General features: G+C 40.5%; 1 protein-coding gene across 1 annotated transcript in view; it reads right to left on the bottom strand.

Moving 5' to 3' along the window:
• The window catches only part of cgnl1 (cingulin-like 1), a 33,453-nt gene extending 26,073 nt beyond the window's left edge, over nucleotides 1-7,380 (bottom strand). Inside the window, exons 1-3 of the mRNA XM_081359722.1 lie at nucleotides 7,233-7,380; nucleotides 3,280-4,920; nucleotides 3,056-3,150 (exon numbers count right to left, since the gene is read on the bottom strand). Of these exons, the coding sequence (XP_081215848.1) occupies nucleotides 3,056-3,150; nucleotides 3,280-4,872 (1,688 nt within the window). The 5' untranslated portion in view covers nucleotides 4,873-4,920; nucleotides 7,233-7,380. The remainder of the gene's footprint in view (nucleotides 1-3,055; nucleotides 3,151-3,279; nucleotides 4,921-7,232) is intronic.
• Between the last annotated feature and the right edge of the window lie 7,867 nt (nucleotides 7,381-15,247).

Consider the following 15,247-nt stretch of genomic DNA (forward strand, 5'->3'; position numbering starts at 1 on the left):
AGGGAGAAACCAACAGACCAGCACCGCCTCTCCTTCAAACATACATACACCTCCCGCAGAACAGACTGTTATTAACGGTTTCATGACGTAAGTGATGTCGCCATGTCGGAACACTGTTGGCAACAATATTGTTTTGCTCCATTACCACCACCATAACCCTTAACCTGGTGCACCTTTGGCACGTGCCGTTGAATGGTAACTAACCACTACCTCAGGACGAGTCTTGTCTTTTGTAATAATGGTTGCTATTGAACAGAAGACATCTGATCCTAGATCTGCAGGGCTTCAGAAGGTTCACACATACTTGTGAATAATCCACTCTGCTCACCTCCCTCCACACATCACATGAGGAATGCCGAGAGGGCGGAACTTTTGACATCAAGAATATGGAGTTCAGGGAGGGCACGGTTTCAGCTATTTCACTAGAGCAGGTTGGGCACCTACAGCATGCCTTTGAAGCTGTGCAGTGATCATGTAGGATTAGATGAGAGAAGGAAACAGCACTGCTTTGGGTGGAAATTTAGACCTTCAAGCAAAATAACAGATTTTAGTTGTTGGCAGTGGGCTAAAACCATTTATATTGGGCGAAGAATGTCTGGAACATCTTGCAAGCAGCTTTTTATGAAAGTTTATCGAAATAAATGACTTGCCATTTTGATTGTTTTGAGATGTTAGAGGAGGAACTTTAAGAACCTGCTTTTTCCTTGAAAGATGATTCTACTGTACATAAATGAGGAAAAAATGTTGGGGAGGTAAAATTCTTGAACTGTTATCATTATGTGTCAGACTATGTGGAAACTACTTCAAATTCCATGTAAAATCTCACTTCTATGAAAAAAAGAGTGAATACTATTGAGTAAGAAACAACCTAGACCAATAAGGACATAAGTGTTGCTGTTATAATTTAGCATTAGGATAAAAAAATGTTAGTGTGCCAAATTGAAGTCGTGGTTAAACCAACATGTAGCAGAAAACAACAGAGGAAATTATATCTTATAGAGGAGCCATGCAGACCTTCATGACTGTTTGTTAAGGTCAATAAATTAAGTCTCTTATATATTCAAATAACTCAACATTTTTAGAACAAGGTAACATTTTTAAATGTCATGTGGTGCAACTCTCCAAAAATGCAGTATTTATTAAACAAAAAATTATGAATTAATAATTTAAGATATTTCATTATAATGTATATAATATAATTATATTGATAATAGAAATAATAATAGAAAATAATTATTTGATCCCCAGATGGTTTTGTAAGTTTGCCCACTTACAAAGAAATTAAGGGTCTATCATTTTTATGGTATGTTTATTTTAACTGATAGAGACAGAATATCAACCAAAAAATCCAGAAAAAACACATTATATAAAGGTTATAAATTGATTAGCATTTGATCGAGTGAATAAGTATTTGATCCCCTACCAACCAAAAAGAATTCTGCCTCCCACAGATTGGTTATGTGCTCATTTAAAACACAGATTAGTCCTGTCACTTTAAGAAAGTACTCCTAATGTCAGCTCGTAATGTGTGTAAAAGAAACCTGTCCACAGAATATCTTCCATTCCAACCTCTCCACCACGATGGGCAAGACCACAGAGCTGTCAAAGGACATCAGGGACCAGATTGTAGACCTGCACAAGGCTGGAATGGGTTACAGGACCATCAGCAAGAAGCTTGGTGAGAAGGAGACAACTGTTGGTGCCATTATTCGGAAATGGAAGAAATACAAAATAACCATCAATCCCCCTCGATGTGGAGCTCCATGCAAGATCTCGCCTCATGGGGTACGGATGATCATGAGAAAGGTGAGGGATCAGCCCAGAACTACACGCGAGGAGCTTGTTAATGATCTCAAGGCAGTTGGGACCACAGTCACCAAGCAAACCATTGGTAACACACTACGCCGCAATGGATTGAAATCCTGCAGCACCCGCAAGGTCCCCCTGCTCAAAAAGGCACATGTACAGGCCCGTCTGAAGTTTGCCAAATGAACATCTAATGATTCATAGAAGTCGTGGGAGAAAGTGATGTGGTCAGATGAGACCAAAATTGAGCTCTGTGGCATCAACTCAACTCGTCGTGTTTGGAGGAAGAGAAATGCTGACTATGACCCCAAGAACACCATCCCAACAGTCAAGCACGGAGGTGGAAACATTATGCTCTGGGGCTGTTTCTCTGCTAAGGGTACAGGGCTGATGGACGGGGCCTTGTACCGTAAAATCTTGGACAAGAACCTCCTTCCCTCAGCCAGAACACTGAAGATGGGTCGTGGATGGGTGTTCCAGCAATGACCCAAAACATACCGCCAAGGCAACATAGGAGTGGCTTATTCTTTCAAGGAAAAAGCAGGTTCTTAAAGTTCCTCCTCTAACATCTCAAAACAATCAAAATGGCAAGTCATTTATTTCGATGTATGTCTTGGAGTGGCCTAGCCTGTCTCCAGACCATAATCCTATAGAAAATCTGAGGAGGGAGCTGAAACTTTGAGTTGCAAAGCGACAGCCAAGAAACCTTAAGGATTTAGAGTATCTGTAAAGAGGAATGGACCAAAATCCCTCCTGAAATGTGTGCAAACCTGGTGACCAACTACAAGAAACGTCTTACATCTGTGCTTGCCAACAAGGGTTTCTCCACCAAGTAATAAATTATGTTTTGCTTGGGGACCAAATACTTATTTCACTTACTGAAATGCAAATCAATTTATAACCTATATATGATGTGTTTTTTCTGGATTTTTTGGTTGATATTCTCTCTCTATCCATTAAAATAAATCTACCATAAAAAATGATTTACCCTTCATTTCTTTGTAAGTGGGAAAACTTACAAAATCATCAGGGGATCAAATAATTATTTTCTCCACTGTATATGCATACAATAAAAAAACTTTACACAGTAATGCTCAATATGTGCACACTGGCATGACGTTTTTAGATTTCCATGTGTCACTTATAAGTGATTTCCATGTGTCACTTATAAATTAAAAAGTATTTTAACGGAAATATATCGGTGTTGATATTGCAAAAACATACACAATTATTTGTAAAGTACACTCACCCATCTTTGAGGTAACTGAATAATATCTGCTTAGCAGTCTCTTCATTTGTTTGCTGTGAAAGCTCTTGTTGACCTTTCAGAAGATCAGGTGTCACCTGAGCAAATAAAAAAGAAGAAAATAAATACATGTCATTATATTAACACCTAAACATAAAACAAATGACTGGTCTCCCCATAATAGTGGGAATATATTAGAATAACAGAGGAAGTCCATCCTTTCTTACCTGGGCATCAACTTCAGTGGATGTTGTTTTACTGTTGACAGCAGGACGAGAAATTGATCCTGTTTTCAGACTTGTCAGGCATTTCATATTCTGTGATAGTTTGGCCTCTTCATTTTTGTTCTCTACAAGTGCTACAGAGGGATGACTCTGAGGATTCTTGAACCCCAAAATAGCAGCTGAAGAGTGGGAGACTGTCCCCTGAGGAGAGCCTGGAGCACTTTTGACTTGCGTTACATTTCTTAGGCTTATCCTGGGTCCAATAGTGGAAGTTGGCGACATCAGGGAGGTCTTCACTCCAGGGGTCTTCTGCAGGAGCAGAGACGGGCGAAGAAGATGCTCTGTAGATCTGCCTCGATTCCTGCTAACCTCATCCAAGTAGTCAGTGTCACCCTCAAGACCAAATGGCAAGGCACTATCAACACTACGGGAGCGCTTGCGGTCTTCTGGGTTTAGCCGATTCCTCCGTCCTGACCGACCCCTGCGTTGCTGAGTCTCTTTGCTGTCAAACTTCTTGATGAGCTCATCCACACCTGGGATTGAACCAGTATCAATGTCACGCCCTGTGCCAGGCAGGAAAGGGATGTAGCGCCGGTTCTCATGCCGGTTGATAGTTTCTGCATAAAGCTGGTCCAACTGGTCTTCCTTTGTTGGTGTGGTGGAGCTCATAGAGGAGTTACGGGAGGAAGACTGTAGCACCGGGCCACTGGAGTCAGTACGGCGCAAGGGCAACACATCTGGTTCACGTCGACTCCGTTCCAGACTGGAATTGGTGCTACTAACTGAGCTGGGAGGTCTAGAAGAGGCCTTGGTCTGGTCATTTGGGTTACTGGTTACTGTAGATGCCTGAGGAATTGGAAGGCGTTGTGAGGGTTGAGGCGGAGTTTGGTAGGGCACTGGAGTTTTAAAATGTGGCTTGACCTGAGGTTGCGCTTGAATCTGGCGTTTGACCTGAGGCTGGGCCAGAACATGGTCTTTGGTTAGACCTGTTTGAGGCTGGAGACTGAACGGGAGTGTCTGGGGACGAACCTGAGGTTGGGCGTGTCCCCTGTCATCTGGAAAAGATGGTTCTGGAACTAGGCTGGAAGATTGGGCTTGGCTCACTTTTGGGGAGTTGGCTCTGGGTAGGGATCCTGGGTAGGGATTTTGAGTCTCAACTACAGGTAGACTACGAAAGCTATCGAGAGTATTGCTCTCAGGATCATATGGCTTGAGAATCTCTGGATGCTTCTGGAAGTTTAAAAGACTGGATTGCTTCTTAGGATCAGTTCCATTGTGAGGACCTCCAAGAAGCTTCGGAGACATAAAATCCACATATGGGCCTTCAGAAAGATTCTTCCTGTTTCCTTTGAAATCATATTCGTCATAATTGTTTGGGCTTTCAGAATCCATATATCCATTATTGTTTTGAGGGTCCGCATAGGGGTTTGGGCCTCTTTCCTGGTTATTGAGGACCACATAGGGGTGTCCATCTATGCCTTGAACTCTGATACTGAGGCCGTAAGTACCATTGCTCTGGCCTCTTGTGCGGGAAGGCTGCGTATAGCCTTGTGATAGTCCAGGGTTTGGCATGCCGCTAACTCTGTAAGACTCCATCAGGAACACTGAAACAACCAAATCCCTCTCTGTGGATAAGGCTCACCTCTGAAAACAAAGCAATAATCTCATTATTACACAAGAAGTTTGTAATGCTTACAGTATCTTTGCATTTCTAAAAGACTGTCTGACAAAATTTGAGTATGCCATACAGTTTGTTACCTTTTTCAAACCGGAGTTAAGGTAACTGGGTTAAATTTGTGTGGCAAAACCCAAAACCAAAAAAAGGCAAAGTTAAGCGTTTAGCATGATCCCCCACTACAAACAAAGGTTGTTTGGACAAATCAAGGACATTAAAAGACTTTTAAACAGATCCTTTGCTCGGGTTTTGGAATTTAATCTGAGACACACATTGATGTTGGCCCGTGCTACTATCTTTGTAGTTTTTCCAAGTGGAGCTAGATGACGACTTACAGTATTTGACGGCTTTTTCACACAGTACAATAATGACCACTTACTTAGTAAGAGCATGCCTGCCAAGCATGCAGACAGTTTCAGCCCAGTTGCAGACTTTATAATCTTAAGCACATTGACATTGCTGACTAAAGTTAAAGGAGACAGCAGTGTGGGTTATTTAAACAAAAACAAACATTGGCACAAAAAAGCTAATGACGTCACTGGAAAATATGGGGGCTGTGTTAGAAAGATAAGCAGAAGAAAAAAGCAGAGGAAGTCAGATTTTGTATTCCATTGTCTTGAAACAGCTGACTAAATTGCTTGTCAACAGCTGATATTTTATTGAAAATAACCAAAGAACAGCAACAGATGTTTTCATGTAATTTAGTACAACTAATTCAAAAGGTTCAACTGTAAAAAAAGAAAGAAAAGAAAATGGCTACACTCATACTATATGTTCATCAGTGTAATCACATCTCAATTAATTCCAAAGAATTTTAGTGACAGCCTATGCAATGAGCAACAGTATGTTGCCTCAAGAATAGCAAAACACAAAGCTACAAAAATATCACCCCACTCCAGGCATCACACCAGGCAACAGGCTATTATCAGTTTCCTCTGGACCCCACTGATAACATCCTTTCACCTCAAAGCCAACAAAAGATTGCATTAGTCATATTGATGTCTTGCAAGTGCAACAGCAAATGGTATGACCAAAGCATGAAGTGTATAACAGTGCATGCAACCTGTGAGATACCTGAGGGCTTGACAATGAAGAAAACAAAGTCGGCATTGGTTCATTTTCAATGGGTAAGTAAGGAATCTGTTCAGTGAAGAATGAAGGCGACACTAGAGACTACAGGTTGAAAGCATAAGATTGGAAGACTTCTATAAAACTACTACAAAACCACAAAACGCACATCATGATAAAGAAGCCAGTTAAAAGGGAAAGTCCTTCTCATCGGCGGCCACACTCAAGAGAGCAAAGGGACTCAAACTTTCCAGCCTCATAGAGGGGGATGAGAAAGAACAATAAGGGCGAGTTAAAAAGCGGCAAGCCCCCTTATCCATAAGGAACAGAGCTCTGGTGCAGAAAAAAAAGAATATGACACAATAGACTCTTTCAGCTCCTGTATCACATGTACTGTGTGCAGAGGAACTCAATGGTGTTAATGTAGCTCCTTTCCTCTCATTGTGCTCTCTGGAAATGTGTAGCTCTGACAGGGAATCTAACACAGGCCGTGCAAACTCTTGCAGCATGTCCTCAACCTGCATTCCACTTCCAGGGAAACTCAAAACAGAGATTTCTGGTGAAACGGTCTAAGTTTAACTCTAACAACTTTGGCCCTGATCCAGACCAAAAACATGGCTACAGCTACAGCATCAACAAAAAATGTTCAACAAAGAGGTTTATGGATAATCATTCTCTCTATATGACAGAGCAACCACTATAACTCTTCCAGGAGGGATTCAGGAATACTCAGTCATCTTACAGTGAACTTTCCTTAGCTTTTACATAGGCTACATCAGACAGATTGCATGGGCACTATTAGTTCATATATTATATACATAGTACTGTAAATGCACAAATCGGATTATATTGAATAATGCTACATTTATTTATGGGGTTGCATTTTTATGGACCATGCAGCTGAAACAAGCACATTATTAAGCCAAAACTTTGCTTTCTGTGCAATATTTAATGTTTTGCGTCATTAATACCAAACGCATCATCCCAACAGATGCGCCTCCAAGCACTAGGTGCAGTTTTAATAACAAAGCAATTTTCCCTATACAAGAACACTGCCTGTTTGGGTGCTCATTAAAGTTTAGCAACTTTCATTTTAATGCTTTAATAAACTTTAGCTCACATATTTACAATGTCGCTCAAATGCCCCATACACTAGCAATTTCGCACTTTTTTTTTTTTTGTAATAAAAACATAATCCAAAAGCAACACTTACCGTTGTCAGTCGTTTATCCCACAAAATGCGTTTATTTGTTGGTCAAGCTCTGTAAAAAGCTATGACACAATGCGAAAGCTCCATCTCCTCTCAGCTGGTCAAAGTCACTTGTTGCACGTCTTGTTTTCAGACTAGTTTTACATCAAGCACACGGACTGTTGAAGAGCGCGAAGCCCCGCCCACAGCCGTCACTCACTCCACCCTCGCGCCGCCCGCAGGCTGATTCACGATCAGCTGATCTGCTCGGCATGGCTGATGAACAGGGCTACCTTCGCATTTCAGCTGATCTCAAGACACAAAGGCACAGCCAGAAACTGGGTGGAGGCCTTCTAAGCACTTGTGCTTCCAGTATCGGTGAAATCAAGGGTTTTCATGTGATAACGAGGACAGAGAGATATGGGTCTTTTTTTAAATGGTGACAAACCATTGATTTCTTCTCTATTGACTGACTCCCAAAGACTTTGAATATGAAGAAACCCAAAAGACATTCAATAACCTAACATTTTATTAAATATTACGAGTTGTTCAAAAAATATAACGAGTTGTTCAAAAACCTCTCATTAACAGCTTTCACAGCACCCTTAATTTATCATTATTTTGTGTTGTAAGACAGGGACTAAATCGGAAGGACACGCGTCTTTATTATGAAATGGTTTGAAAAGTGCCTAAAAATCCTATGTTCCCTTCATTTGGTGTACTCTACTTCTATGACATTTATTTATTGATTTATTTTTGTTTTCACGGGTTAAACATTTGAGCAGGTCTAACAAGTGTGTAAAAAGCACAACAACACAAAATAAGTAATTTGAAGCATAATAATAACTTCTTCACTAGTGAAATTAAATGGGTAAAGTGATAAAATCATGAGCAAAACTCAAACTATCAACTTTTTATGATTAGTGGTAATAATGTCAAGAAATACACTTACCATCTGCTTTGTGGGTGGAGGGGGGACTGAACTGAATTCAAAACATTTTTGACAATTTCGTGATATAACCACAGATCAGTGGATATAACTGGTGTAGTAAAAATGTAAATTAACCTTAGAGCATTGTAAATACACAATGTCGTGTATTGCTGTTTATCTTGCGCGAACTGTTAGACATTAGCTAGCCTAGCATAGCATTAAATTAAGGGATGAATGCCTGACAGCTGTTTAGACTAACAGCGCCATCTAGTGGTAGAACCTTGCAGACACCAATCTCCACTTAACACCTTACTGTAGTGTACATTCTGACAGACAGCAAATCATTAATATATTAAGATAATAAGGTGCCAGTAATGTTAATAAACTAACAATTACAATAGATCTACAGAATATCAAATAAAATGCAACAGAAAGCAGTGGCTAAAATGAAAGTTTTTCCAAAGTCTTTCTCCTCCTAGCCTATATCAAAATGTATTAAAGCGCAGGAGAAAGTCTGCCTCAGCTTAATAGTCTATAATGATAATGGGTCACCGACTACTAGAGGAACATTACAGGGTGATCATTTCTGGAACAATCATTTATCAAACATGGTTGTTTATTTGATTGATTATTAATGTGCATAATTTTAGTGTCTTCAAAGGGATATCACCCAAAAATGTTCTGTCTTTAATTGCTCGTCCTCACGTCGTTTCCAAACCTGTTAGTAAATTAGTAACATACTCTTTAAACTTTACTGCACCTAAGGACCAAGACCATTAATGACTTGGCTGGTGAGTAGGCTACTGGCTCCCTTTTATTCGGTCTGCTGTGTTTTTATTTCTATATGTGGGTGAAGTTAGTCTTGTAGCTGTGAGGAAAACACCAAATAAGCTCTACTAAAAACACACACACACACACACACACACACACACACACACACACACACACACACACACACACACACACAAACAGCAGCTTGTTCAGCAGGGAGCGCTGTCTGTCCTAGTTCCTTTTGTGAACAGAGATCCAGCAATGGAGGCGTTGCAGTATTTTCATTCATCTTGACGACTATACACAAATATATTATTGTTTTCATTATAGGCTATTGAATGTTGTTATACAGAAATAATGTAGTCCTGTCTTAATTTCTTCACTTTAATACCTAATGTAATGGAAACCTAAAACCTTTTTCACAAAAAAAATAAAATAATAATAATGTCCAGGACACTGTCCCAGTGTCGGCCAGAAACCTCCCATGACCAAAACTGCTCCTTCAGGATAGGTGGGGAAAACACTGTAATTTCTAAATAACTAAACACTGTGTTGTCAAAGTTGATATTTTGGCTTTATATGTGATAATATACTTGCAGATGTCATTGTATTAACATTTGACCAAAATCAAGTTTTTGACCAGCGGATGTAGAAGTGCATCGTCACGTTTTCATCAACTTACAGGTTATAAGCTATATGTGGACGCTCTGGACAAAATAACAGGTTATTAAAGACGAAGTGCTACGCACAGGCTTAAGATGCTATGACTCATTACATTTACATTTAATGGTTTAGCAGACGCTTTTATCCAAAGCGACTTACAAATGAGGAGAGCAATAGAAGCAATCAAACCAACAATAGGGCAAACAATATGCAAGTGCTGCAACTACAGTCCCACTTAAGTACACGAAGCAAGTTTTTGTTTTTTGATACATGGAATGTTAGTATTAATGGGTCAAGTGTAGACGAAAAAGATGCATCTTCAGCAGTTTCTTTGAAAATGGCTAAAGACTCAGCAGCTTGGGTTGAGTTAGGCAGGTCATTCCACCAGCTTGGTAACGGTAAAGGCCTGTGAAAGTGATTTTGAGCGTCTTTGGGATGGCACCACAAGGTGCCGTTCATTTGCAAAAGGCAATGAGCTCCTGCAGGGCAGTGAGGGCACATAGGTCTGAAGTAGTGAGTTTAGGTATAGGGGTGCAGAGCCAGTGGTTGTTCTGTAGGCAAACATCAGTGCCTTCAATTTGATGCATTCAGCAATTGGCAACCATTGCAATTTTATAAAGAGAGGTGTGACATGAGCTCTTTTCGGCTTGTTAAAGACCACCTTTGCTGCATCAGTCTGAAAGACCCGCCAAGAGAGCATTACAAATGTCCAGTCTGGATAGAACAAAAGCTTGGAAAAGGAGTTCTGATAGGAAGGACCTGATCTTTCTAATGTTGTATAAGGCAAATCTGCAGGACCGAGCAGTTCTGATGTGGTCAGTGAAGTTTAACTGATGGAGTTATCGTTGATTAATTTAGCTGAATGGAGAAGTTGTGATGAAGTGTTGGGTTGGCTCAGATCACAAGCAGTTCTGTCTTCGCAAGGTTGAGTTGAATCCAGAAAGAAATGTCTTGCCAGAAATAGCCTAGATCAGAGTCCTGCACGGGTCCATTTTTGGAGACCCGCCCCCGCCCGTACCCGCAAAGTTCAGCACCAGATCCGACCCGTCACCCGTGATAATATCAAAATCAAATCCGCACCCGCCCAGACCCGTTAATAGTCGGCCCGTTACCCGACCCGTGCCCGCGAAAAATCACACACAAGCTAAAATCTATTGAGCGGTGGGGACGCGTTCATAGGGTGCGCTGCCAATAACGCACCTGAAAGCTCTCACAAAGAACTGGGAAAAGTAATGATTATTAATATGTCAAATATATCGAGGAGACATTTCAATTGTTTATTAATAAACAAGTGTTTTCTGTGTCAAAGTTTAAGTTGACGATGCTGACTGACTCGCGATCTTCCAGTAGAGAGAAATTCACATTTCATACGGATTGCATAAGCCGAGAGCAGTGTTTTCTTTCTTTTTTTAAATTGTTTTGTTTAACGCCTCAAGTTCACGCGCCCGCGCCTCCGTCTCGTGATTATTGCCTGCTATATTTACCTCTTATTAAATCAGGAAAATGGTTAATGAAACATTGATTAAAATTAAGATACAATTAATACGAAACGAAATTCACTTTAAAGAAAGGCTTTCTACATAAACAAACTTAATTAAATGGTCAAAATCATGTCTGCCCACTGCATTTGTCTCCCGATATTCGGGATCATCGTATTCATGCTTTTTACTTTTCATATAATCAACATGAAATAAAAAATATAATTTTTTTTTTTTTACTTAAACATGAATATGAAACTAAATCGTTTTTAATGACAGGGCTACAACACATACAGTATCAGAAATTTAATGCCGGAGCATTGCCGGTGAGGTGAGCATGTGGAGGGGGAGAAGGCTACGATTTTCGATCATTTAGGCTATCGAATATTATTTTGCTTGATATGCCAATTCTTAATATTTGGTGTTTTTAATGTCTGTTTGAGATCTCTGTGAAAGTTTTAATTGTAGGTTCGTGGCCCTGATCGTCGCGATTTCGGTTTCATTTCGCATAGCCTAGGCTACTACTGCCCTTATAATCATAGATGACGCCACCGGTTTTTATTTAAAAGAAAGACCGTAGGCTATGTTTGTATGTAGGCCTATATATGGGCAATTTATATACACAATACTTACTAAAATATAATTAATATCATTTTATTGCATTTGTATTATTTGTTTGAAGAGTAAAAAAAAAATCGGTAGGTCTTAACACTTCACAACCGGCAAGTCGGTCGGACTAAAAAGGGGGAAAAAAATAATTGGGTTGGTCCTAAATTGACAGGGTCGGTCGGGCTACGGCAAACAAGAATATTTTTAAGGACGGCCTGACTAAAACACATATTTGCGTATGTGTAATGGTAATTTAGACATACAAATATTGCACATATTTTCATCCGTTACCCGCCCGCAAGGAGTTCATTATCCGCCCGCGTCCCCGCCCGTGAATTTTAGGAATGTCACAATCCACCCGTTTTAGCCACTTTTATGCGGGTACCCGCGGGTACCCGACCCGTTGCAGGACTCTAGCCTATGCGAGCAGCTACCGTCGGATCATCTGGCTGTAATGAGAGATAAAGTTGTGTGTCATCAGCGTAGCAGTGATGAAAACTACATTTCTGAATGACAGATGACATGTAGAAGGAGAAGAGAAGTGGTCCAAGCACTGAGCCCTGAGGCATCCCAGTAGCTAGATGTTGCGACTTAGACACCTCACCCCTCCTCAACACCCTAAAGCAGGGGTCGGCAAGTAACTTTGGCCGAGGGCCAATATTTTTTTTTGCCAGTAGGTGGCGGGCCAGCTACACAGAGTAGGCCTATGGATACAAATTAAATACTCTTATATAGGCCTATAATCGCAGAATATGATGGGTCCGTCACTGTCCGTGGATCATTCGTTCAATCGTTTTTTCAAATTAAAACCAAAAATAAAAAGATGAAAAACTACTTGTTTTTCCATTATTTATTTCCTGAACTAAAATGAAAAAACAAATAACGACGGGTTTTCTGATTGTACTCAGATCAAAAATAGAAAAAATTTATTACTGGATTAGACTAATTTTAATTTTGATTTTTTATTTTGAATTTAACACCTTAAGCATATATCAAGGAAATAATTTAAAACAGATCAAGTACTATTGTGGTAACAGATTACAGCCATTTTAATAAAGGTGTGAATCATGCCTCATTCGCTTACAGTCCGACTTTGGAACTTTATTCCTTTTTTATTATTATTATTTATTCGGGACACACACATACACACCTAAGGTTTAAGGAGGTCTGTCAATATAAATATTACGCTATTTTAACATTGTAGGCCTACTGTCAGCAGAGAAAAAAATGCCAAAGAAAAAAATTATGAAATATAAATAACATAAATTAAATAGGACAAAAGCAGCCTATCACTCAAATTTCTAAGCAACCTAAACGAAAATCATATTGCCCTACTGACAAATGAAGTAGGCTATTTTCTGCCGAACTATTTCAAACATCCTTGCAAAAAAAGAATGTTGTTGGCTGACAATGGTTTCAGTACCAAACAGCTCCTCAGAGCTAGGTGTAGCCTACAGGTGGTCCGAATTAAGTGCGGATACGCTGTCAAAAGGTGTTGGAATGGGCTATTGTCAGTCAGACCGCCCGCTCCGTCCAAAGTACACCAGAGTTCTGACCGCTACAGTCTTTTGACGCGCGAATGGACACAAAGTGGTCAAGCGTAACTAGACGTGGCAGGCGCGAATTTGACGCGCTATTCGCGTCCAGTTTGAACGTACAGTTATACTTTAAAATGTAATCCCGCGCCGCATGATTCCTTATGTGTGTTTCACACAGTATGCGGCGGTGAAATCGCCGCGCGACTACGGCTTTTCTCAAGTATTGGAAGAGTTTTGTGCAGCATTTAGGACTTCCATAATAATCCGGCGGGCCAGAAAATATTGCTGGCGGGCCAGTTTTGGCCCGCGGGCCGCCAGTTGCCGTTCCCTGCCCTAAAGGACCTACCTGAGAGGTAAGACTTCAACCATTGGAGTGCGGTTCCTGAGATGCCCTTCATCATGAGGGTTAAGAGGGGGGATCTGGTGGTTAACTGCGTCAAAAGACTCGATGACAAATTATAGATAATTCACTCTTCTCCGCTCCTCAAATACATAAAACTTTAGACTCTCTCTCTCTATATATATAGTGTTTTTTTTTTAGTAAAGAAAATGCTGTACTTTATGTACCAGGTCTTTATGTACCCTTGCATTGCTAACAAGCAGAGACGGTCCAAACTGTGTGCGGCACTTCATTCACGATAGAGGCGGGTGAGTTATGAGGTTTGACTGACAGTTTGAGGATCCAAATGAGTTACAAGGTTTAGTCACAAGCTCTTTTCAATACTTTTCATTGGTTGAATATTTGCAAAACCCACAGAGAGACGTAAAGGGTGACCAATAGTAATGATTTATGAAAAAAGATCAAAATTACAATATTTGGAGATACAAGCTTCTGCCCGACAGCAACAATATAATAAATTGTATTAATTTAAAAAGTAATTGTCACAGAGTTTTGGTATTAGAATGAAATAATAATAATAATAGTGAAAAAAATTTGCCCCCCTGCATGTGCGAACATAGGCACGTGCCTATATGCCTATGCTTAAATCCAGCCTTGTGCATTTGGCTATATTTAAATGCAAAAACGCACCCTGTGTGAAGGTCCCTAATCTCAGACACCCACGGACTGCTGGCTGAACGTCTGATGCATACCATAGACAGTAAAAGAAATGGACACAGCGACCCCATTGGAACTCAATTGAGACAAGTGAAGCCCGTTTTCAGCGATTTCTTAGCACTTCCTTTCCTGACGCGCAGACTCAAACCGAGCAAAGCGTTACACGGACCACGTGAGCAACCCGTCTGTCTTCTAGTAGCTGTGCCAAGAGAAATCTGAATCATTCCCTTCCGAATCTTGCAGAGACGGAGAGTGTGATTAGGAGCTGTCCATGAGCTTGGAGCAGGAGAAACTTTTGCTAAGTATTCTGATTAATTATATTGTCATTTTGCCTCCACGTCTCCCCGATTGCCCGCGAGCTTCTCCTCCCGTCCATACGGTAATCTCTCTAGTGTGCGACAGAGAGTCGCGTGGTTATGACGCAATCGTTAGCCTACTTTTACAAAAACTGCTTCTACGGGGACATAACATAAGCTACAAGGTAATGGAGCATTTTATACATTGTCGTGTTTCTTTAGAAATAAAAAATGGACAAATGGAGTCTTCAAACGCCTCAGATGTAAAGTTATTCGCTGTCAAAGTGACGCCAAAATGAATGGAAGTCAATGGGATTGCTAACGCAAGTGAAGTTCTGCTACAAGATGGCGGCACCCGGTCGACTTCAACTTCCGGTCGACTTCCTTCCCGCTTGATGCATACGGCACACTTAACTGCAAACACTTCAGAATTTTTAAAGTCGTCATCTGATTGGTTGAACTCTACAGGATGTCCGAGAAACATGTGTGTCACATTCTTTAACGGTCTGCCTGGAAACAAAGATGCCGTGAAGCCCAGTGTTGGGTGTAACGCATTACAAGTAACTCGAGTTAAATAACCAGATTATTTTTTTCATGTAACTAGTATAGTAAAGTAACGCATTACTTCGTTTTCCCATGTATTGACTGACAGCTCTCCTGTCCCCTTGTTGAGAGAAATCAGGAGTAAGTGCAGAG

The sequence above is a fragment of the Scardinius erythrophthalmus genome, assembly GCF_964197995.2.
Source record: "Scardinius erythrophthalmus genome assembly, chromosome: 2".
Lineage (NCBI taxonomy): Eukaryota > Metazoa > Chordata > Actinopteri > Cypriniformes > Leuciscidae > Scardinius > Scardinius erythrophthalmus.